This window comes from Psittacula echo (genome assembly GCF_963264785.1).
Source record: "Psittacula echo genome assembly, chromosome: 4".
Taxonomy (NCBI): Eukaryota; Metazoa; Chordata; class Aves; order Psittaciformes; family Psittacidae; genus Psittacula; species Psittacula echo.
The window spans coordinates 38,624,636-38,647,429 of record NC_137738.1 but is presented as its reverse complement, the minus strand read 5'-3'; the positions used below and the strand labels follow the sequence as shown (position 1 = coordinate 38,647,429).

The 22,794-nt window shown below is 35.9% G+C and overlaps 1 protein-coding gene across 4 annotated transcripts in view; it reads right to left on the bottom strand.

Moving 5' to 3' along the window:
* STXBP5 (syntaxin binding protein 5) overlaps window positions 1–22,794 on the bottom strand; it is a 112,660-nt gene that overhangs the window by 76,253 nt on the left and 13,613 nt on the right. For all 4 annotated transcript variants that reach the window (XM_080616821.1, XM_080616823.1, XM_080616824.1 and 1 more), the window contains exons 3-4: window positions 5,004–5,085; window positions 4,048–4,148 (exon numbers count right to left, since the gene is read on the bottom strand). In XM_080616821.1, coding sequence (XP_080472947.1) covers window positions 4,048–4,148; window positions 5,004–5,085 — 183 coding nt within the window. The remainder of the gene's footprint in view (window positions 1–4,047; window positions 4,149–5,003; window positions 5,086–22,794) is intronic.

Sequence of the window (22,794 nt, the reverse complement as noted above, 5' to 3'; positions counted from 1 at the left end):
GCCAGACTGGGTATCTATCTTACAACATGCTTTCAATATTTACCCTAATAAGAAGTGTTAACTGTGCTTATTTCGCAGTTAATCTAGCCTAACACTTACATTAGCTACTAAGTCAAACCAAGTTTGATGCAAGGTTTGCATTACATGTGAACACACAATTTTATTACCTGTAGGATATTTACACAGGTATGTAACGTAAAAAGGTATGCAGATGACAAAAATTACATTATGATTCACTGAAGAAATCTTAGAGAAGTACAAAACCTATGATAGTAAGTAAGTTCACACATGGAATTTTGCATTCTGCAAAGAGGTACTAATACACTTAACACGCAAGCAACACCCTCCCCTCCTCCCCGTGTCAGCATCATTATGTTTGTTTTTTTTTTTTTCCTCTCTTTGGCCCCTACACACTACTTCCCACAGTCAAACAGTGGCCAGGCTTAGTATGACATGAGTTTAATATCCTCTAAATTTTGCTTGGCAACCAGAACGTGGAGCAGCTGCAAAACCCACACAAACACAACAGAAACAAAAGGCTAGAAAACTTGCAGAACAAGCTTGTTTAGCACTGTGCTTCTGACATCTGCCAGTAATTGCAACTAACAAATTTGTTATACGTCAAAAACTTCATCAATCACTGGTTCAGAAGACTTGCTTCAAATTACTAACTATCACTGGTACAAAAGGCAATCAAAAGCTATGAATCTATTCAATGGTCAGTTTCCTATCTATAGATACTCAAGTCACTTCAAGATTCCATAGAAAGCATCTTTCAAGACTATTAGCCACTACTTTGAAAGAACTCCTTTGTACAAATCTAAAATGCTGCAAGTTCCCCAATGAAGACATTATCCACAGCTCAGAACAGTCTGTAACGAACACAGAATTATTTTAATAGAAAAAGCAACTCTCACCACTCTGTTCTTTAAATTCCTGGAATTTTAAGGCTGGAGAAGCAGGAATTCACAACACTTTCCAGTCATATACTAAAGACTGCATTCAGAATTAAATTACAGGTAATTTAATACTCTAACTCAATTTTCAGGTAAGTATAAAAAAACCCCTTGACACTACACAAGCATTTATAAACAAGCTATGTCTGGTTTTTATTCCTCATTTGAAAGATGCTCAAAACAGGGCTGAAGGTAATCTAGTTTGGCTAGCTTGCTAACAGGAGAAACAAACATGAAAACTAGAAACACCGCGCAGTAATTCTTCCATAGGGCTAAACACAGGGAATTAGCCTGGTAAAAGGCTGTGCTAGAATACAGAATTCATTAACAAGTCATAGCATTATAATTTTTTTTTTTTTTTTTTTTAAACATACTTCAAGAATAGTTTTCAAGACTAGAATATCCTTTAATCTGGGTAACCACCTGCTACAGTTAGCTTTCAATGCTACAACCAACCTTCTAGTTCACATTTAATCCTCACACAGTAAACTGTGATTTAGAAACAAAAACGAAGAACTGGCTTGTGACATGCTGAGCTCAACTCCTATTAAACAAGACACAAATACTGCTTTTCTGCAATGTCACCAAGCATCCAGGTGCATAATTTTAAACCTTAGCATCTACAGAGTCCTAGAGCAAAAACCAATACAACTGGAATAGTTGTTTCAGTGATGGAGTCAGATTTGGCTTAGTTTCCCTCCAAGGACATTTTTTCCAATGTGTTAACTATTTATTTTTTTACCTAAACATTGCCAAGATACTGAAGTTCCCTACACAAGCTGGCAAATTAAGAATTTTAGAAAAATTAGAGAATATATTGCTCTGTTGTAGTGTTTAGTATTTTAAATAATTCCTTTTTGAGAAGTTATTTATCCTTATCAGTAAATCTTCATCCCATGACATAAATAATTTAAAGAATTTAGTTAATTAGGTATCTAACAACTTGGCACATGTAAATTGAGAAGACCCAGTGTGATTCATGAACTCTCCATAAACTTAGTAGGTAATACAATGCATATGACCTAAACAATGCCTATTTTTACTTCAAATTCACATGATATATCAAACCTATCAGGTATAATTACTAAGAAATCCTAGTGTTATAAAAGGCACCTATTTAGAATTATTCAATCGTGAAGTTTTGCAATTCTCTGAAGTTCAAAATCAAAATAACTCCTTAGTAATGAAATTGCACTTTATTGTATAAACTAGTCAAGAAAACATAATGTTTGAAAACAGTTAACAGTCATCCAGCATGACTTAAGTGGCTAGGACAATGTATGGTTCTGGGATTTTAAGTATTCTGGTTACTTCTATATGCTATTACAATGGATACTTTAATATTAAAATTGCTAGAAGAAGAAGAAGCCCATGTCTCAAACTATACCTTCACCACTCTTGGCAATTATGGTGCTCTCGCTATCTATTTTAGCAAGGCACAGGTTTTCCCCTGTCCAAAATTACTAACAAATTCAACCACTGAAGTGACACAAGTGACCTAGTTAGCAGCCAAGGTCCAACTGTGGTTTGAGGCTGCAAATCTGAATTTTATATTGACATTTAAGTAGGTGCTGCAGATGAAAGTCATAAGTGGGCATAAGAAGGGAAAAAATTTAGTTAGGATACATCACTGCATCTCATATAGTTGGAGAATACTAGTTAAACTAGAGGTTATAAATTGCATTTCTCTTCATTTGACCTTTATGCTGTGTAAAGAAACACAATAGCTCCCTCGGGGCAGAGAATTTTGCTCTGTCAAAGCTTTATATTTGGTGCAGAGCAGTTTAGAATCACAGAATGGTTTGGTTCTTCAGAAGCCTTTGAAGACCACCTGGTTCGGCAGAGACACCTTCCACAACACCAGGTCGCTCAAAGCCCCGTCCAATCTGGCCTTGAACACTGCCAGGGATGGGGCAGCCACAACTTCTCTGGCCGACCTTTTCCAGTGCTTCATAACCCTCATAGTGAAGAATTTCTTCCTTATATCTAATCCAAATCCACCCTATTTCAGCTTAAAATAATTATCACTTGTCCTATCATATCACTGTAGGTCCTGGTAGAAAGTTTATGCACAGTGATCATAGAAATAACCTCAAAAACGACTTAGGCCTCTAGCCCCAAAACCTCCAGTAACCTGCATTTAAGTTATTCCTGACAAATTTATATATAACTTGCTCTTTAAAACCATAAGGTTACTCCATAACCCATCAGTCTGTTTAGCACTTTGCTTCAACTTTAGACATTACATTAGAAAGTTTTACATAAATATTTAACTTCCTCTTTCTATTGTTACCCATTACTTAAAGCTAATTACTTCCTGCCCTGTTCAATAGAGGTACAATTCACAGACGATTCTGTATTCTTGCAAGTACCCTTTGAGCTCACCAAGCAGTCCACCTATGAAGCAAGCTGCTCAAAAGTAGACGTAGCATTCCAGCTGAGACTTCACCCATACCAGAAAAGAAGGACTACTTCCCCAAAAGGAAGGACTACTTGTTATTAAAAAAAATAAAAACCCTAAAACCAGAAAAACCACATTTTTACTTTTTTTTTTTCTCAGAAGTTAAATCTTCTGACTTTTAGAAATTTAAAGTGTCACCCTAGCCTGCTTACTACACTGTTAGTCTCTAAATTGTCAGTCAAAATCTATGTTGTTTTCAGCTTCTCTGATACACACAGGGGCTCTAACACTGCAGAATTCCTATTTTTCATCAAGTGAGAGAAAAACTTCTAACTAAAAAAATCGAACTAGATTTCCTGTTGTGATGTTGGTGCACACGCATAAACACATACGCACACACTTTCTCTTGTTCCAGAATTCCTCTGGAGACATACGCTGAAAGTTTTCTATCCCTCCACTTTTTAAAGACGAGAAAATTAATGTTCAACGATGCAATATGCAAAATGACAGAAAAGTCATTTCAGTTTAGGTTACTAGCGTGTCTATTCACTGGGTCCTAACAGCCTGCAATTCAAACAGGATGTAAATCCAGTTTCAACAGTGTAACGAGTTATAAACTGGACTGCATTAATCTTACAATAACACATAGAATGATGTTAAGGAGCAAAGGAATAATAACTAAATCCTTACCGTTCTCGGTTAAATTTGAGTGAATGAAGTATAGCAGGTCTCTTCTGACGTAAGTTCCACAGGTGTAAGGTATCATCAGCCAAGGCACTCACAAGAGCTCCCTATAGGAAAGAAAAAGTTTCAGTCAACTTATTTTCATAAACCTACTAACAGTATATCATCTTCATAGTGGAAGTACATTGCATATTTGCTACCAGGATGAAAAAAAATATTTATAAGCATGCACATCAACAGCATAGCACATATAAGGTCTAAGTACTAGCAATGAGATAACTGATGTGATCATGTCATTCAGCTCACCCACATTTGGTTCAGTGCTATACTGAGGGGTGATGGGAAAGAAGCAGCCTTCCCATGCATGATGTACATCAGTTCCCTCATGTCCAATCTCTGCAGAAAAACTACACAATGAATTCAGCTGCTAATATTTATATGCTGACAAAGCTAGTGAAGTTTGACTTCACCATTCCTCTGAGCTAGAAACCCCTCTACAAATCTGGCCTCAGCTAGCTCAAGAAAAGCACAGCTGTCACATCTTGGCTGCTACACCCCTAGAAAGAAAATATATGTGAAATTACTGAGGGATCAGATTAGGGATCATTGCTCAGCTCATGTTTAAAACAGTAACTATCGAAATAAAATGAACCACTCACTGAAACTGTTAGTACTATTGTAAACATTATTTACTACAAGAGCTAACCTGCAATGTTCATTATATGAATAAGTTTTCCTAGGAAAAAAGTTCTTGCTTCTAGCAAGAGTACTCTAGAGACAAAGATTTTCAGCAGTTAGTCCAGCATGTACTAAAAGTATAAAAAGAATTTATAATTGCTATTACTGTTTGCCATTCATGTTTAGAGGCACTTGTGTTAGCTGATTTTGATGCTTACTTACTGAGAAATTGAAGAAAAAACAGTCTCCTTTGAATTATGGAATATGTGTATCATTTTACTAACCTCATTAATCAGGAACTGAAGCTGAATTACTGCAGCTCCACTGTCATGTTGGCAGTAGCATTCAACTCCTGGCCGACCAAAGCTGGAATTGGTACCATTAAGGAATAATTGTTGTATGAGACATGGAGGGAAAACAAACAAGCAAACAAACAAAAAAAACAAACAAGAAAACACCAAACACCATAACCAACATTGTCACTTATACCACATTCAGACAAGTTAACATCTAGTTAGAGCACCCAACATATTTAACCACGTAGATCTGAGTGATCACCATAAAAAATAATTTATAAACACCACAAAGGAACACAAAAAAGTTACAAGGCCCATCTTGTTTATCTCCATGTAATATGAAAATTATGTATAATTGCTTAACTTAGTTATTTAAAGGATTTTTCATCAATCAGAAAATAACAGAATAATGAAGCAGTTACAGTGTTAACTATCAGAGCTAATATAAAAGGATGATAATCTAAATAAGCATCATAATAAAAATTATCAAATTTTTCAAGTTTTAAAGGAATCTTCTCTCCTTTTAAGCACTACTTACAGATAGAACATGTGAATAATGCAAAGCATGTTGAAAAAAAAAATCTGCTGCGACAGAGATAAACAGATCAACAGCCAAATATGGAGGAGTCAATGGGAAGTTATGGATAATATAAGTTTCCAAGATCTCTATATCAAGACTTCCTGTATTCACACCAACTATGAGATAACAAAAGCTTGCTCATTTTCCCTCTCATACATAAATCAGTTCTGTATTTTCATAACGAATATCAACTAAAATTGGAAGTAGCAGCAACACAGATTTTTTCAATTCTCCATACTCAATTATTTATCAGTTGCAAAGATTCTGTATTTCAAGTGTGGTCATCCCCCTTTCTTCTGATGCAGAATTCAGGAAATTGTCCAACCTCTAGGAGACAGGGCAGAAAAAACCCCAAGTCTAGATGAATTGCACAAAGTAGCCAGTATTTCATCATTATAATATGCCCAGCATTTCTGAAATATAATTTTCCAAAGAGCTAAATACCTCTTGCTAGGCACCTTAGTTTTTTAAAGAAAAGAAATCATTCCAAAGATGTATGCAAAACAAGGAATATAACATACAATTTGTTCTCTCAGTATACACTAGAAATTAATAAACCAGTACAATTCTCACCCATTCTGTATTTTTTTTCCATTTATTGAGAAATTGTTGATCAAAACCAAAGTAGATACAAATACTCTTTAAAAAAAGCCCACATGCATTCAAACTAGAGACAGTTGAAAGGCTAAAGAGATTATTAGGTCGCATGCAAAAAAATTCAAATATATCTTCGCAGCCTCTAAGTTGATGAGACAAAACATAAGCATATTTACAATGGAAACAAGTCTGCTTCAACACAGCAGTTGAACTTTTAAACTTCAATTGCATTCTTCTCTAAGGCTAATGAACCTGCATAACATCCAGTTAAGCGATGCACTATACAGATGTTGAATAATCCAGCAAACTTAATACCAGTTTCTTCCCTCAACAGAACTAGTAATTTAATTTTGTTCTGGCATGGAAGGGCTTAAAGAGCCAGCTTGCCTCACCTGTTTTTTCCCCCTTGAATTTTAAATTCTTATCTATATGTTTCTTGTATAAAGAAGTCATCTGTAGCTCACTGACAGTTTATACCTCCAAACTTAAAACTAGCAGAGGTGGGGTTATCCCCATAAATGATACCTTCCTACAAAAATTCAGAATACTTTTAATGTAAATTCATTGCTTTTGCATTAGTTATGCATTGACTACACAAATTGCCACGAGGGGAAAAAAAAAAATATATCCTCACAAGGAATACTGATCTTTCAGAGCTTGCTTCTTGTTTCAGCCTTGCTCTTGCTTCTGCATTCACTTGAATTAACAATTCTTTGCAAAAACTGACAAAAAGAAATTTCTATGAAACTCAGATGTTTACAGGAACTGAAACATAAAACTTAAGATTCCTCCAGCACATCCCTTGAACATCAGCTTCCAACATAATTAAATGTAGCCATTTTTTGTTCACCCACACAGTTTATTTGGAATTAAGGCTTTAGAGCTACCTTGCTTCAAAACAACGAAAAAACCCTGAAAACCAGAGAAGCCCAAGGATTCCTCAATTTACTTCAACCTTCAAACTATATCTCATGTTTTCTTCAAGCACTTCTAACGCAAATATTTATGAAAGCAATACCCAAAAAAAAAAAAAAAAAAAAAAGAAAAAAACGTGAACATTTCTTTAAATAACAGCAAAATAATTCTTTTACATTTTCAAGGACACCTGCACCAGTTCTCTCTCCAGAAATCAGTAAATATGCAGCAGTAGGAGTAAGTTTACACAAGCTTTAAGCATTCAGAGCAAGTTCATCTTTCTGACAAATTAGTGGAAGCCTCATATGCAGAACTGAAAATAGAGTTTGGCTTTTTTATAGCACTTACAGCTATCAAAAATAGTCCTTGCAGCAGTCACATTTAGTTCTTTTACCCAAGGATTATGTCATCTTCACTTTTTCACCTAGCATCTAAAATTATTCTTCTCATCTCAAATTAATATCATCCTAACCAGCATTAATCTTCTTTTCTAAAGCAAAGCATCCCAGTTTTGCAGGGTATGCTGAGTTGAAAAAGCATGTCACTTAAATGCTGACTGTAGAAGGATAATAATACATGCCCATTTCAGTACATGTTAAGCATTTCTCAACCACCCAAAACAGCCAGCATCCCAAGCAATGCAGTTTGTCCAAATCCTCTATATTTGCCTATGTGTGCTTAAGGCAAGAGAGCTCACTGTGATAAGCAGTGATCATCTAACTGCACAGTAGGCCCCAAAACAGGCAAAAAATAATAATGAATAATGACAAGATGGACAAAGGATTTTAATGTTGTAGACAGGAAAAATTCTCTGCCAAAGAGCTATGGTAGCTCTAGAGGAAATAGTCTGCCCTGAGCAATTTTCTAAACAAAGACACTTCCTTTCTTCTTCACTTCAAAGCATTTCTTTCTACTATTCCTGATTCATCCCCATTCCAAATATTAACAAACTGGATAAATTACTAGCTTCTCAGCTGTGCATTTGAATATTGCTTCTGTGTTCCCCACTACAATTAGGAAATTAACCCTAGAAAACACTAGTATTTCACTGCATGGTCTGTTTGGGGTTTTTTTTGGTTTGGTGTGGTGGGTTTTTTTTAAAGCAAGTAAGAGACAAAAGCTGTGGCTAAGAAAAGGAAGAGATAACGTACTTGTGTCCTACAGCAGCATTCATTTCCAAAACTACTAGAAGTGCACATCATACAGAAGCACAGTATCACAATTTTATATTGCATAAGGACACTGATTTACTTTGATTTGTGAGAAAAGGCAACAGTTAAAATATTTTTCCAAATAAGCTTCAGGCCTAAGCTTACACTCCCCTACCCTCCCCCCCCCCACCTCAAACAAAATTAAACATTTCAATTAGTGATGAGAGTTCTCTATGCAAAACATTCTTTTAAGAAGTATTACTGTTATCTACAAATTACCGACACTGAAGCAAACTGGCACACATCTGCCTTAAGAAGTCACATTTTGAAACAAAAAACTAATTCCCAAATATTTATGAAAGCCTTAGAAGAGCAATTTGGTTGCTTGGCTTTTTTTAAGTTAGTTTAAGTAGACCTAGGGAATATTGGGCTCTTCTTCACCTACAGTTCACCCATCTAACATAGGAGGCAGCTCCAAAAACCATAGCTATTAATTCAAGCCCTAACATAAATCAGTTATGAGACACATTTATAACATAAATTACATCCCAAACTATCGCCACACAGATAGTCACATCTTCATGTCATTACACTGCTATGAAAAGTTTTGATAGCACAGCACAAGATATGGACCATGTTCCTATATCAGATTTGTCACTGTTACAGTTTTTAAGACAAATCTGAAACTGTAGCAACTTTTAAAACTAAGTCCTAGATGCTTCTCAGAACTGCAGCTGCAACACCTCACAGTACTTACATATTTGACAATTTTAATGAAGAAAAAAAAAAAATCTCCAACTAGAGGAAAAAACATATCACTTATGTCAATTACATACAAAGCATTAAGGGTAATAGGTAACTCACAGTATTCTTATGTGTACCAGTCTGCAGCATGTAGTTCTCCAAGACTACACATTATACTGACACATTTTACTATAGTCATTGCTATGTAGCAGTTTTCCACTTTACTTACAGACAGCAAAACCATCACTTACTTCGCACACACTTTTTGGGTGCTTTGATTGTGGTGCCCAAGAACTGCTGCAACAGAAAAACCAGACAGTCATGGTGAGATTTCCAAACAGGAGTTGAAGTACATAAAGATCAAAAGTCTGTCTGGTGTTACTCACCACTGCCGAGTCTGGATACAATGCAACAACAGAAAAAAAGCAAAAGACTAACTTTACTACAAGTTACAGAGTACCATAAAGTCCACTTACACATCTAGGCAGGACTAAAATAGCACAAAAGCAGACTCATGCAACTTTCCTAACTTTCAATCTTGCCTGCACCTAGATCTAATTAACACTAATCCTTGCACATACAAAATCACGATCTCACAGAAACGATCTTATGAAGAACAATCTATCCATACATATGGGTATTTAGCAAAAGAGTTATTAATAAAATAAAATAAATCTGAAAGTACTACAGTCAACACTGTCTACAAAACTGACTTTTCTACAAACAAGACAACGAAAATCAAAAAAATACTTCTGGGAGCGTTTCACACTTCAGACCAATCCTGATACAGTAAAGTTTTTTTAAAAAATAGTGATATGATACAAGTAGTTTCTTTCTAAAGCTTTAGGCCTACATAACATTTTGCTGTGTTTATACCACTCAGCTAAGCAAGTCTTTATTCTTCCCAATGTCTCACTATTTCTGTCTGCAAAAGGATACAATAACATTAACATATAAGATTAACTTTTGTATATGTAAACAACAGCACTGTGGGCTTTAAAACTGAGACTGAAGTTTGCCAAGTAGAAATACTATCAAATTACTATTAACAATTTGCCATGGCAATTCCAGTTGGACCATTGCAATGAATTCTCCTTCTGCCAGCTAAGGAGTGTGAGAAGGCTATAAAACCGACAGTAAGGAAACAGGATAAGAAAAGGGAAGATGTCAGATACAGTCAGAAGACAGTGGCTTCAACTTCTGTGCAAATACAGTACCTGTGAGTTAACTGATATCTAGAAACAGCTTGACCTCATTAGGTGAACAGAGGCCAGTGTTACATTTTATATTTGGAAATCAAATCAATTGTCATAAGAGAAAAAAGAACCATAACTTCCAAGCAATAAAAGAAATGAAATAAAATCTACATTCAGCTTAATTCTGTTAGTCATAAGGACGACAACAATGCAAGGTACCTCAGAGATGAAGAGGCTAGGAACTCAGTCCTGGAAGGTTACCAAAAGATTTTTCCCAAACGTCTTCATTTCTCTTGGAGAAGGATTGAGGAAGACAGGAATATAAATTGGAAGAGATCATTTACGTGCCAAAACACTGGATATGCATTTTTTTTTTTTTTCCCCTCATTTTCCAGGAATCTTAACATTATACAAGTTCCCAAATGTTTTTTGGAGAGCAATGGTATTGATTGGTCTGTGTTTTTTTTGTTGGGGTTTGGTTTTTTATTTTTTAATAACTATGAAGGTTAAGAGGCTGTGTTCAGATGATCTGTTTGTCAAAAAAAAGAGTATTTAAGATGCATTATCATGAAATTATTTAATACCATTCGAGTTCAGCAGTTCTTAGATCTGGCACTCACAATGAGTTTATTCTTTCATAGGGAGGGGTGAAAGCATATAATTTGTCCTTTTTCTGTTGGGGGGAAAAGGAGCAAAACCAGGTATGGTGTTTAAACAGTTGACGTTAGATCTTATTACAAATAAGATATATTAGCTTAACAGGCTACAGCAAACTATTACTGCTGTTGGCCACTGCAGCTTTAGAAATTTCTGTGAATTTGTGTAGTCACAACTGCCTGGAAGCTGAATTTCTCAACTTCCAGACCAGCTACAAATAACATTAGTTCCTGCATAAATACAGATCAACTTCCTTAAGTATTCACTTTGTTTATAAAACAATACTCAGCTCCTTGAATCAGTTGGCTTCTGATGTTTAAATGTTAACTTAAAAAAAAAAAAAAAAGTTCAATTAATAGGGTAAGAAAGGAGCTCTGTTTTGAAAAATACCAAAGTACATAGATCTCAAAGTTCATTAACTAGTTTCTGTATACAAGAAGTTCCAGCAATTTCAAAGCACAAAACCACTTTTTTTGCTTAGAGTTATACATTTTAATTTTAAACAATTTTTGTAACTAGTTTGCATAGAAACCAATAGAGAATGGATAGTGAGCCATTATTTATTTCCAATCCATTTGCTAATAATGATAATAGCTAGGAGTCAAAATACACCTTAAACTTCAAAGCTGCTTACATAAACATGCACAAATACATTATTTCCCAAACAGCTATGAGAACTGCCAGCAAATTTTCTGTAAAGGCTGTATTTGGTGGAATTTTCTCATAACTGCCAGTGAGAGGCAATCGTTCGTTAGAACAAGATGTAATTAGTAGCACAAATGCAAACAGGATTAAAAATCTGTGATTTAAAAATCAAACAAGAAACAAAAATTGGTTTTAATTATAAGCTTCTATATGCACAACTCACAAATAGCAAAGCATGCTCTTAAATGAAGAGGTAAAAACATCAATTTAGACTAAAATAACATTCTATTTTTAAAAAACTAACAAGCTATAAAACTATAAGCTTTCCTTGATTTTATTCAATTTGCTTTCTGATCCAGGTTTTATGACCACGAGGTTCTGCTACTTTAGTCAAAAAGCTGTATTTCACCACTAATGAAAAAAAAAAAGAAAAAAAAAAAAGCCAAAAAAGGTGACTAATCTGGTACATTTTTGGGTGGGATGGAAGGGAAGGAGAATGATAGAACACAAGAGAAAAGAGTAGGAAATAGCATAATGGTTCCTCTGACTAAGCACGATGCAGTGAAATGGGTGGTAAACTGCTAATTCACTAAAGTTTTTTCCGAAGACCCTATGCAAACAAGTAAATCCAGGAAACGATGATATATTTTGAAAGATCTTAATCAAACGTCAGAGGCAAAATCTTTGTATTCTGTTGCAAGCTTCCAAGTCCTGCTCATCTGTCATCAATGTAAACCAGTTTAATTTTTGTCAAATTTCAATGTTATTACAGATATCCTATCCTTCTGGTAGCACATACTGCATTATAATATCAATAATTAACCAGGCTTTTACTCTTACGTCCATAGCTTCTTGGCCAAGGCTTAAGGCAGGACCATTCTATGCTCTTAGAAATGAGGAATAATTGGAGCAAGAATGATGCCTTTGCCCAGCATCCAAATATTTTATACAGACATTGCCAACAGCAGCATTAACAAATGTAATGTTCTGAACTAGATGTTAAGTGAATTTATATACCTATTTAGTTTAACTTATGAAAACACAAAGAACCATAGATATTATCTAATAAGAAGGACAATTCAACTTCGCCAAAGACGACGGCCAATCCCTGAAAAATCAATTATTGTTTGCCAACACCAGTTTCTGACTGCAAACCAGCTCTTTGCTAAGTTCAGAGGCATATCTTCATTCACAAAGCACAGTGTAAAACACCTCCCTTAACTCTCACCTGCCACACAAACCTTCTTCAGTTATTTTCAAGTCACTGACTACTGGATGTTCATAACAGAAGACTAAGTGTAACCAACTAGCCATTCCATCTTAACTTGGTTCAAATACAAGCCCATTCTTCAATCCTCTCCCTGCAAACTGAGTAGTAGCTAGACTAATCTGCTGAGTCCCAGTTTCACTGGTATCTTGTTAACCTTTTACATCATGTTGAGGTTATACAGAGTAAGACCTTAGGTACTATTACAACTTACATAAACTACAGTGGTTCCCTCAGCCCTCCTGATTCTCTGCTATAACACAGTTAATTTTTCTCTCCTTTTACAGAATTTGTTATTCTCACAGTCTTTCCTTTTGGCACCAATGTCTTATTTCTCAAATTACCCCTATTACTCATATTTTTATATCATATATTACATATATATCCCTACCTTTATACCCCTATTCATCCCTTTTAATTTTTCTCTTATCCCAAACCACGTTTTGCCCCATCTGTCGCCTTTATTATGTCACCTATCCAATTTATCATTCTTCATGTATCCACCTGTCCTGGGTTCAGCAGCAGCAGTCACTTTTTCTCCTTCTTAGTAGCTGGTGCAGCACTGTGCTTTTTGACTTTCGGCCTGGGGATACTACTGAAAAAAACGATGTTTTCAGTTGCTGGTCAGAATGTTTACTCTGACCAAGGACTTTGTGAGTCTTATGCTCTGCCAGGGAGGAGGGGATGCTGGGAGGAAGCAGGGACAGAACACCTGACTCAAACTAGCCAAAGAGGTATTCCATACCACAGCACGTCATGCCCGGAGATGTAACTGGGAGTTACCCGGAAGGGCACGCTCTGCTCAGTCAGACTCATTTCCGGCGGGTGGTATCATATTCTCTTCCCTTGTTATTTCCCTTATCATTATTACTATTGGTGGTAGCAGTAGTGATTTGTGTCATACCTTAGTTACTGGACTGTCTTTATCTCAACCCATGGGAGTTACATTCTTTTGATTCTCCTCCCCATCCCTCCGGGAGAGGGAAGGGGGAGTAGAAACTGCGTGGCTGACTTGTCGACTGGCTTAAACCACAACACCACTTTTGAAAAAGAAGGCATAAAAATCAAGTGACTAAAGCAGACAGAACTAAAGAGATAAAAAAAAAAAAAATCACCACACAGAAAAACCCCACACTAAACACTTAAAGAGTGCTGGCAGATCTGGATGAGAAAAAGGTCTCAAAAACCACCTTATATTAACATTTACATTGGTCACATGTATGAATTTCTCCCCTAGAGTTTGCTGTGGTCTCAGTACTGATACTAGCTTCTTCCTTTGGACACAATCCTCCAATACTTAACTTGTGGATGAGTCTTAAACCCACCCTTATGCTTCCCACACCATTTTGCCTTGTACCAATGATGGAAATAACTCTCTCTTCCACATAAGCTTCTGTAGAAAGTTTAGCTTATTGCTACGAGTTTTATCAATACAGTGATGCAGGTTATAGCATTTTTTGCTTTATGCAGCCTTTTGAAGTACTTGCCAGTAAAGTCACTTGTTGAAGTGCTAAGAGGGTCACAGACTAGAAGTACCAGCACTTCCATTATATAGCCAAAAAGTAGAAACTCAGACCCCAAATCAAGCCAGTAGATACCTCTCTGTCTATACCAATTTGACATGACAATCTGTCCCAGAATCATACTGCTCACAAGCTGGAAGATCTTCCAAATACCCAAAGTGATGTTCAGAAGCAGTACTGATGCTACTGCTTTAAGTATTTCAGCAAGCAGTGTCTAAGTCCCAATTTGAGCCTAATGCAATAAATGGGTCTTCAGAGAGAGTTTCCATGAAGTCTGCTGAAAGGCATAAGTAGAGAGAATTCCTGAGTGCCATTTTGAATGGATACAATTTAAGATTTTTACAATAAGACTCAAACATATATAAGCCATCAATAACTATCCTCTCAGTGCTATGATTAAAAAGGTTATATTGCAAAATACTGAAATGTTTTCAATTTTATTTTTGCCTCCTCAGGTTCCACTATTGCATCATAATTTTTAGGTTTTCAAATCCCCAAAGGAACTGATAAACTTATTGTTTCACTATTATCAAAGTAGTAGTGACAATTTCATAGATGTGCTCAAAATTGCCATTACAAATGAAAAACTAAGGTACAATTCAAGCAATTCAGTAGATGGCACTCTTCCATCAAAATCAAAAGAGGAAGCATGCCCTCACATAAACAACGGGTACCTTGGAGCTGCAATTCTTATTTTTAATATGCGAAACCAGTTCTTACTCATTACATTGTTTGATTTTTTCTGTGCTTTTCATAGAACTTACATGTCAAAATATTAAGAGTGATTACTATGTCTTGTTGAAATACATGTAATTTTACTTATTTTGTTCAGACATCTGTACTATTACACATAGCTCCATTTCACACCACAAAAATAGCTGCATATCACTGTTGCATGAAGTCATATTGTGGCTTGTGTTTACCAGAAAGCCGACTTCAGGTAGACTATTAAAAGGTTGACATTGTCCCTAGAAGGTGCTTATGCAACTTTAATTCCTATATACACAAATGTATTATGGTCATTTATTTTTAAGAGCTTATGCACTACCTCAACATCACTATTAAATGTTTTACATTATTTAACTAACTTTTTTAGAATAAAGTGTCAAAGAGACATTAGAGAAACCTAAATTGCCAGATAAAAAAGGCATTAAAACATGCAATTCTTCAATATAAAAATGTGAAGCATAGCATTAAAAGTAATGCTACACATTCCATCTTAGTTGTTGCAGATGCCACCAGAGATCTGTAGTTTGCTCTCTCTTAGTCTACGTGATGACTTCAGATGGATTCTTTTTTTGGCCCCAAGAAATGCATCACTTGACAGTGCTAGAGAGTTCCCATGAGAGTATAAACACAGAGCTACTGTTTTGTACAGGCTGTAGATGTCAGAAACAAATAGCTTTTATTAGTATTGGGAAGGCATAATTCAGACAGTATGGTGAGGTTTCCAAGTATCTACAGATCAGTTCAAGACTGCAAAAGGATGGAACACAGATCAACAGAAAAGCACAGTCCAAAGCAGTTCTTCTATGCATCTTTCCTGCAGTTTTTCTAGTAGACACTTTAACTATGAGATGGAGGGAAGGTATTACCTTGCAAATCCAGCTTTAGTGAGGGGTTGGGTCTGGTCTGGTTTGGGGTTTTTTTTGATAGTTTAGAGAACTTGCTCATCTTTTAGCCTTGTATGTTTCCAGTTCCTGTCAGATTCCAAGTAATGTCTGATACTTCAGGCAGTGCTCATCTGCTCTGCTATTACAAGAATGTTTTACTTGTTTTTCATCTGCTAGCAGTTACTGAGACTGAAGAGCTATTCTGTGAAAGTTGATAAAAAAAAAAAAAAAAAAAAAAAGAAAAAGAAGTCTTGTAGGTAATATTTGCTGTAAGTTTTATGAAAACAAGAAGATGAGAAAAGGGAAGAAACACAGATTAGGCCCATATCCCATCAAAAGGAGAAGGGTGGCAGCATTACCTCAACATCCTAAAATAGAGGCTCTGCATTAAATGCTGCAATCACAGGAAACATTGCAAGTGTTACAACACACAGGTAATTATACTACAAGACAGACCCATACGATAGCAGGTTTCACAGATAAAATGTCTGTTTCCTCTAGATAAAATAATCTAGAATTATGAATATCCACATATTACAACTCACTTCCTAGAACTAAAACTGTTCTGGTTCCAAAGAAAGGGAAATGCCATTCTCTTCATATGATGGCTTGGAGGAAATGTTATATAGAACACATTGGAGGAAATGTTATATAGAACACATCCCAGTTTTGAGACTGTCAAAGATGCAGAGCTAAACCTGTTTTGCTGCTCAGCAATTACAAGGTTCCTCCACAATCCTGTAGTTTAACTGAAATACCTGGCAATAATTCCCGCAAGAGTGAGATTGTCTTAAAAAAACATATGTGCACCAAAATTTATTAGTTTGACCTCTGACTTATTATGGATGAGGGAAGGGTTGAGCAAGTAAAGAAAACTGAGCATTTGTCTACATTTGCTGCATAGTCAAAGAAAGGCTGCAGAGAAAGAGTAAAGATTTTCCTTTCCACACAGTGTTGCCATCTCCTTCACTCCCACCCTGCTCCCCAAATGCCAAGAGAAGCCATTCACATTTTCGCTATTCCTCCCTCTTTTTTTAAATGATAAAAAGAAGGCAATAAAGAGCAAGTCTGCGCAAAGATGCGCTTGAAGACATACAGCTAGATTCCTCAGAAAATTACAACTTTCAAAATGACAGTTGTTCAAGCACAAAACTAAGGAAGTCAGAACTTTTTTTAAAGCAATTTGGTTCTCACTGGAATCCACAGCAACTTACTTACACGTGAGAACCACTTGAAAGTGAAATTACTGCAGCTTCACTAAAAGATAAAACTACTTAAAAACTTAGTAATCATACATCTTCCAAAAAAGTTACCTCTACCATCATCACCCTTCACAGTACTTCCCCAACAAATAAAAATTAAAATGCAATAAAATAAAAAACAAACACTCACTATTTGAGGTAGATTTTCACCACAGTCCAGAGCTTTAACAAGGTTTTAAATGTCAATGCCTGAAGTTACAGATGTCAGACAGGGTTTCCCACCTTCTGTAGGGAAGTTTCCAGCATGGAAAAGAGCACTTCAGAAGCTCCATAACAATTAAAACATCCAGGGATTCAGACAAAAGGAAAGTATTGTCTGGAACAGGACTCATCATCCAACCTCAAGGTGGTTTCTAAGCAGCAAATACCAATCATTAAAATTAATGTGGCATTATATTCAGACCTGCTTCGAGTCAGGAGAACCTGCACTGATACAATGTAATTCACTGCTTAAAATATTTTGATTAATCCATTTGTTTCAATGTTTCAGTGCCAGACAGCTTTTCAGACAGGCCAATATAGAAAATGAAAATAGTTTTGAAAGTTCACTTTTGTAAGACCTTTTTGTGTAGAAAGCACAAGTGGAAACCAGCGATGTAACTCTCAGCCAGCTTGTGCAACTCACTAGAAGTTGCAACATGTGGAAGTTTTACATATGCTCTGCATAATGAGGAGTAGAAACACAGAAGGCTCAGATAAATGCTGGAATACTAAGCACTTAAATTGGTATCTGTCAGACTAAACCTATGATGTTACACATTTACTAGAAAAAAACCAAAAACAAACCAAACCAAACCAACCAAACAAAACCAATCAAACAACAAAAACACAAAAATCACAGGGGAACACTCCTGTTTCCAAGATTTGGCTAGAAAAGTTTAAAGAGAATAAATACCATCTTTACAAGGTACATTCAAAGTTTATTTCTTCTTTCAAATGTTAGCATAGCAGAACAGCAGCCTAAAAGCAGAACAAATAATCCCATTGTATGTCTACAGTGGTCAACAGCTCTGTGTGAATTGGAATAAAATAAATAAATAAATTAAAACAAACTAAACAAAACAATAAAAGCATTACACTTCCTGATGGTAAAAAACTCCACTGAAGATAAACTCAAGTCACACGTACTAAGAGTGGGGAGGTAAAAAAAAAAAAAAAAAAAAAAAAATGTGTTTTCCCTTACAAAAAAGGGATCTTTACTGGCCAGCTCCACGCAGATTCACTTTAATTCTTTGAAGCACTAGAATTCTGGAAGTCTTTTGCTTGCAAAATATCTCAAGGATCATTAAAAAAAATCCAAACTGATTGATAGGCTAGCACTGCAACCTGAAGTCTGATTACTACTCACTTTTGCCCAATGAATGTCCAGGTTCCCAGCTTCAGCCTCCAGGAAAGGCTGAAAGAAGTAGGCTGATTAATCTAGAATCACCTACAAATCCTATACACATTCTGAGTCTGCTTGACTCACTAAACTTGGCAAGTCTGCAGAGAACAAGTAGTCTTCAAATTAATTCTGCAGAAAACAAAGCTGCACAGTCAGGCCAAAGAAACGTTTCAACAGAACCAAGCCTTATCCCTCCACACAAGCCTCATACATACACAAAGTTGACACTCCCTGAGGAGAGGTGAAAGAGAAAAGAGTTAAATCAGTCATTCACTCCAGACCACCAGAGATGGCCTCTTCCAGGATGAATACATTCTTTGAAACCATTCAGGGACAACAGCTACAATTAACTACCAGAAGCAGCCCTGTACAAAAGCACACCTGAAAACCATAAGATATATTCCTGAAGAATCATTTAGTGAGAAAAACAAATCAGTCAGGTACAGACTCTGAAAACTGCTGATGTGTAAGATAAAGTCAGACTAACTAGGTTTCAAAAGACAAGCAGAGATTATATCTATTAACAAATAATTTCTAATAATTCAAAATAGCAACTATCAAAGGAAAGATAACTTCATATAATCTCCTCAAAGACAAATGAAGAAAGGAACACTAACTAGCAGCCTGTTGTATGAACCCAGCATGAAGTCTTTTTTACTAAAAACCACTACAAACTGATACATGCATTCCAGACAAGCATCAACAAATGCTGAATGGCATTTATTAGTAGTCCTTGAAAAGAAAAAGGCAACCAAAGAAGTAGCATAGCAGATATCTGTGACCAGCACTGAGCTACTAAGATAGACTACTAAATATTTTTTAAAGTTCTTATTAGGAGCTGAAAATATACCCATAATGATTCAGTATCACTCAGAGAAAGCACTTACACTGATCATCTTTAAAGATTCTCCATAAATACAACATTAGACATAAAGACATATGTCAACATAAAGACAACACTAAGTATCTCCAACTGACTTTAATTTCATCAGAAGTGAACTCACTCCAGATTAAGTACATTTGTATAATTTACAGTTATATGTTCTTAATGTACTACAGCAGATAATGAGAAATTACAGACTACAAAGGATTTTCTACCTTTAGGGGAAGAGGGATTGGTAGGAAAAAAAAAACCAACCCTATGTGAACAAAGTTCCCAAACTATGCTTTTAAATATTTTACCTGTTTTATGACATAAATCTGCTAATTTAAAGTTTGAAACTAAATAAAATTTCAGGAATATTTTGCAGAAACAGTCTCTTCGAATAAGCTTTCCTACAGCAGGTGAGATTTTATTCCTAAAAATTCCAGTCCATTACTCTGCAGATTAGAACTGTAGTAGCATCTTTAGCCAAACAGGTACAACTACTGTAGTAGCATGCTATAACATAACATTGAAGAATGGCACAGAGTAGTTTTTCCCTTTGAAAACTTACTCAAGGTCATTGTTTTCTGAACTTGCTCAGCACTCTAACTGCAACAGTAACCTCCACTGCAGGCAAAAAAGCAAAGGCGAAGAACATTATCAGATCACTGTGTGATTACCACACTCAAGTTTTCATGCCAGCTTCCTTGACATTAAAGCTCACCACTGAACCACACCAACAGTCTGTGTTTCATATTTTACCCTATCATGGAAACTGTTTCATCAACTGTTGAGGCATCAGATAAATTTTGCTTAAGCAGCAAAGATAATTTCATTGCTAACAAACCACAGAAACTGAGAAAATTTCAAATTGTGTTCATAAAAAAATTATTGTGTGAAGTAATGAATTGAAGAAGTTTGTGCAACCATGATGTTGAACAACTTCATAGTTAAAGAATTCTTTCCTCCAACAGGACTCTGCCAGAATAAGAGCACAGGAGTCACTGTACTGGCTCAAGTCAGGTCCACGCAGCCCAGCACTGTCTTCTACAACAGCAATCCAACATTATTTAAGGAGAGTAAACAAGCCTGGCCACTTTTTGCAAGCCTATCCCCTTTCTACTCTCAAACCAAACCCTCCCAACCTAGTGGATTAGGTGTATTAGAGTTTAGTCCTTTTAGCATTTGTTTATTGAGCGAGTTTGTCCATTCTCCTTCCAAATGCACTGGTACAGCCTCTGCTGACACCATCTCCCACACCCACAAATCCTAGAATTTCACTAGTCATTGTATTCAAACTAAAAATCAGGGTTTTTTTCCTCTTTTAAATCAATCTCTCTCTTTTAAATCATTTAATGAATGCCCCTAGTTTTTACACTGCAAATTAGCTTAAATAACAGCTCAGCATATATTTTAATCAGTGTCCTCTTGATTTGACAACTGATTGTTGATCATTGCTGATCCTCTTGTAAGGCAGTCACTCCATTCACAAGAATTATAATTTTCCTTCTCCAAATCCTTGCCACTTGAAATGCAGAGACAAGGAAAACATAGGACTCAAAGTGAACACACCATTGTCTATACGACAGTAAAACGATACTTTCTTTAGTCACTATGCTCTTCCAAGTTTGCTAAGCAAGCTTGGTAACAAAAAGCAAAATGCCAACTTCCAGTAGCTGGTTCAGAGAAAAATACATATCCACTTATCCACCAATTTGAAGCTTTGTACTTTGACTGCTGTAATCTTTATGCCTCAAAGACAAAGTTTAAGCCAACCCAATTTTTTCTTTAATATATTGTATGTATTACCTATAATATAGTACATTAAATAGGTTTCTAAATATAAGGTAAGAATTATACATCTCAGGTAATATCAGCTTGACTTCAGACAGGTGAATTACTATGAAATGATAAACGTTTAGTTTGTAAGTTTTGTGTAAGTAGTATTCTTGGAATTGAAGTAATGTCTTGCAAGTTTCTGCAGCCTTACTAGGAATTGATTTCCTCCCTCTCCCCACCAAGTCAATCTTGAAGATAGAGGAAGACATTTGTAAAGGACAACTCAACGGTAATTGAGTTATGAAAACCTGTAGGTAGGTAACAACCAAATATTTCCCTCCTCCTGGTTTTAGAAACTATCCTTTCTTAAAAAGGGTTTCAGTAAGGTAAGAGCTGAAGCCTGTAAATATTCTGTCCAGGCCAGAGTGCACTAGACACAGATAAGTTAAGGTCACTTTTGAAAACTTAAGGGAGAAGAGCTTCTCCATAACTTTAACAAAATAGCAAGTATCTCTACAACTTCCGTCTACTGAAATGAAATGCAAGCAGCTTCTATTTGCCAGAGGAACTGGTGACAATGATCACCTCTAGTGTTTATTAGGCTGATACAGATGACCTTATCCTCAGGAGAAAGAGTAATAAAAACCTCATTTTTATCTATTTTATAGAGAAGACTTTTTTTAGTGACTACCATATACTCATATTTAAACCATACACCATCATATTTCTGGCCCCTTTGGAACTGTAATTTCTGGCACCAAAATAGAGCTAGCTTTAAATAAAGTCTGCTGCAAATACAGGTCAGTTCTGCTGCAAAGTTCAAATACTGATACATTCAAATATTTACCACTTAGCTCCCCAGTTATAGCTATGCACCAGCTGTAATGTCTACATAACTGCAGATCTGTAGAAGTTTATTTTTCTGTAGAGCTGTATTTGCAAACTGCTGTAACATGCATCCCTATGGCTGCTAGCACTATTGCTACACTGAACATGTTACAGGTAACTTTCCTGTATTGAAAGAGATGTGTTTACTAAGTTTTAGTCAGGTTATCTATAGAAAACTACAAGAGGTAAGAGAGGCTCCACAAATGTCATAAAAAAGTATGGTCTGGAAATGACAGAATGCACTGTTAGTTAAGCACAACAAGACTACCACAAACTACTGGAATTGCTTCTGGTTATGACATACCAAAATGCAAAACAGCAGTTCCTAAATATATTGCAACCAAACTTCACCATTAGCACCTTCTTACATGCCACTTCTCCCACTGGGAATTGCCAGCAGAAAGAACAGATCATCAGTTAGTAAAGTTTGCTCAGGAAATGCCACCTACTCCCCATAATTTCTCCTCCCTTCCCCCCCCCTTTTTTGTATCCAGAACAGCATTTATTTGATCAGAAAATTACTGGAAAAGTGTTCATGTTAAAAACAAACAAACAAACAAACAAACAATTAACCACAAAAAACCCACAACCAGAAAACAAAAAACACCCACACAGTTCTTACTATTCAAGCAAGAAGAGAAGCAATATTACAGAAGTTAGCTTCTACCTCTTCCTTACAGCATTCTCTAAAGCATCTGTAAATCCTATTTTTT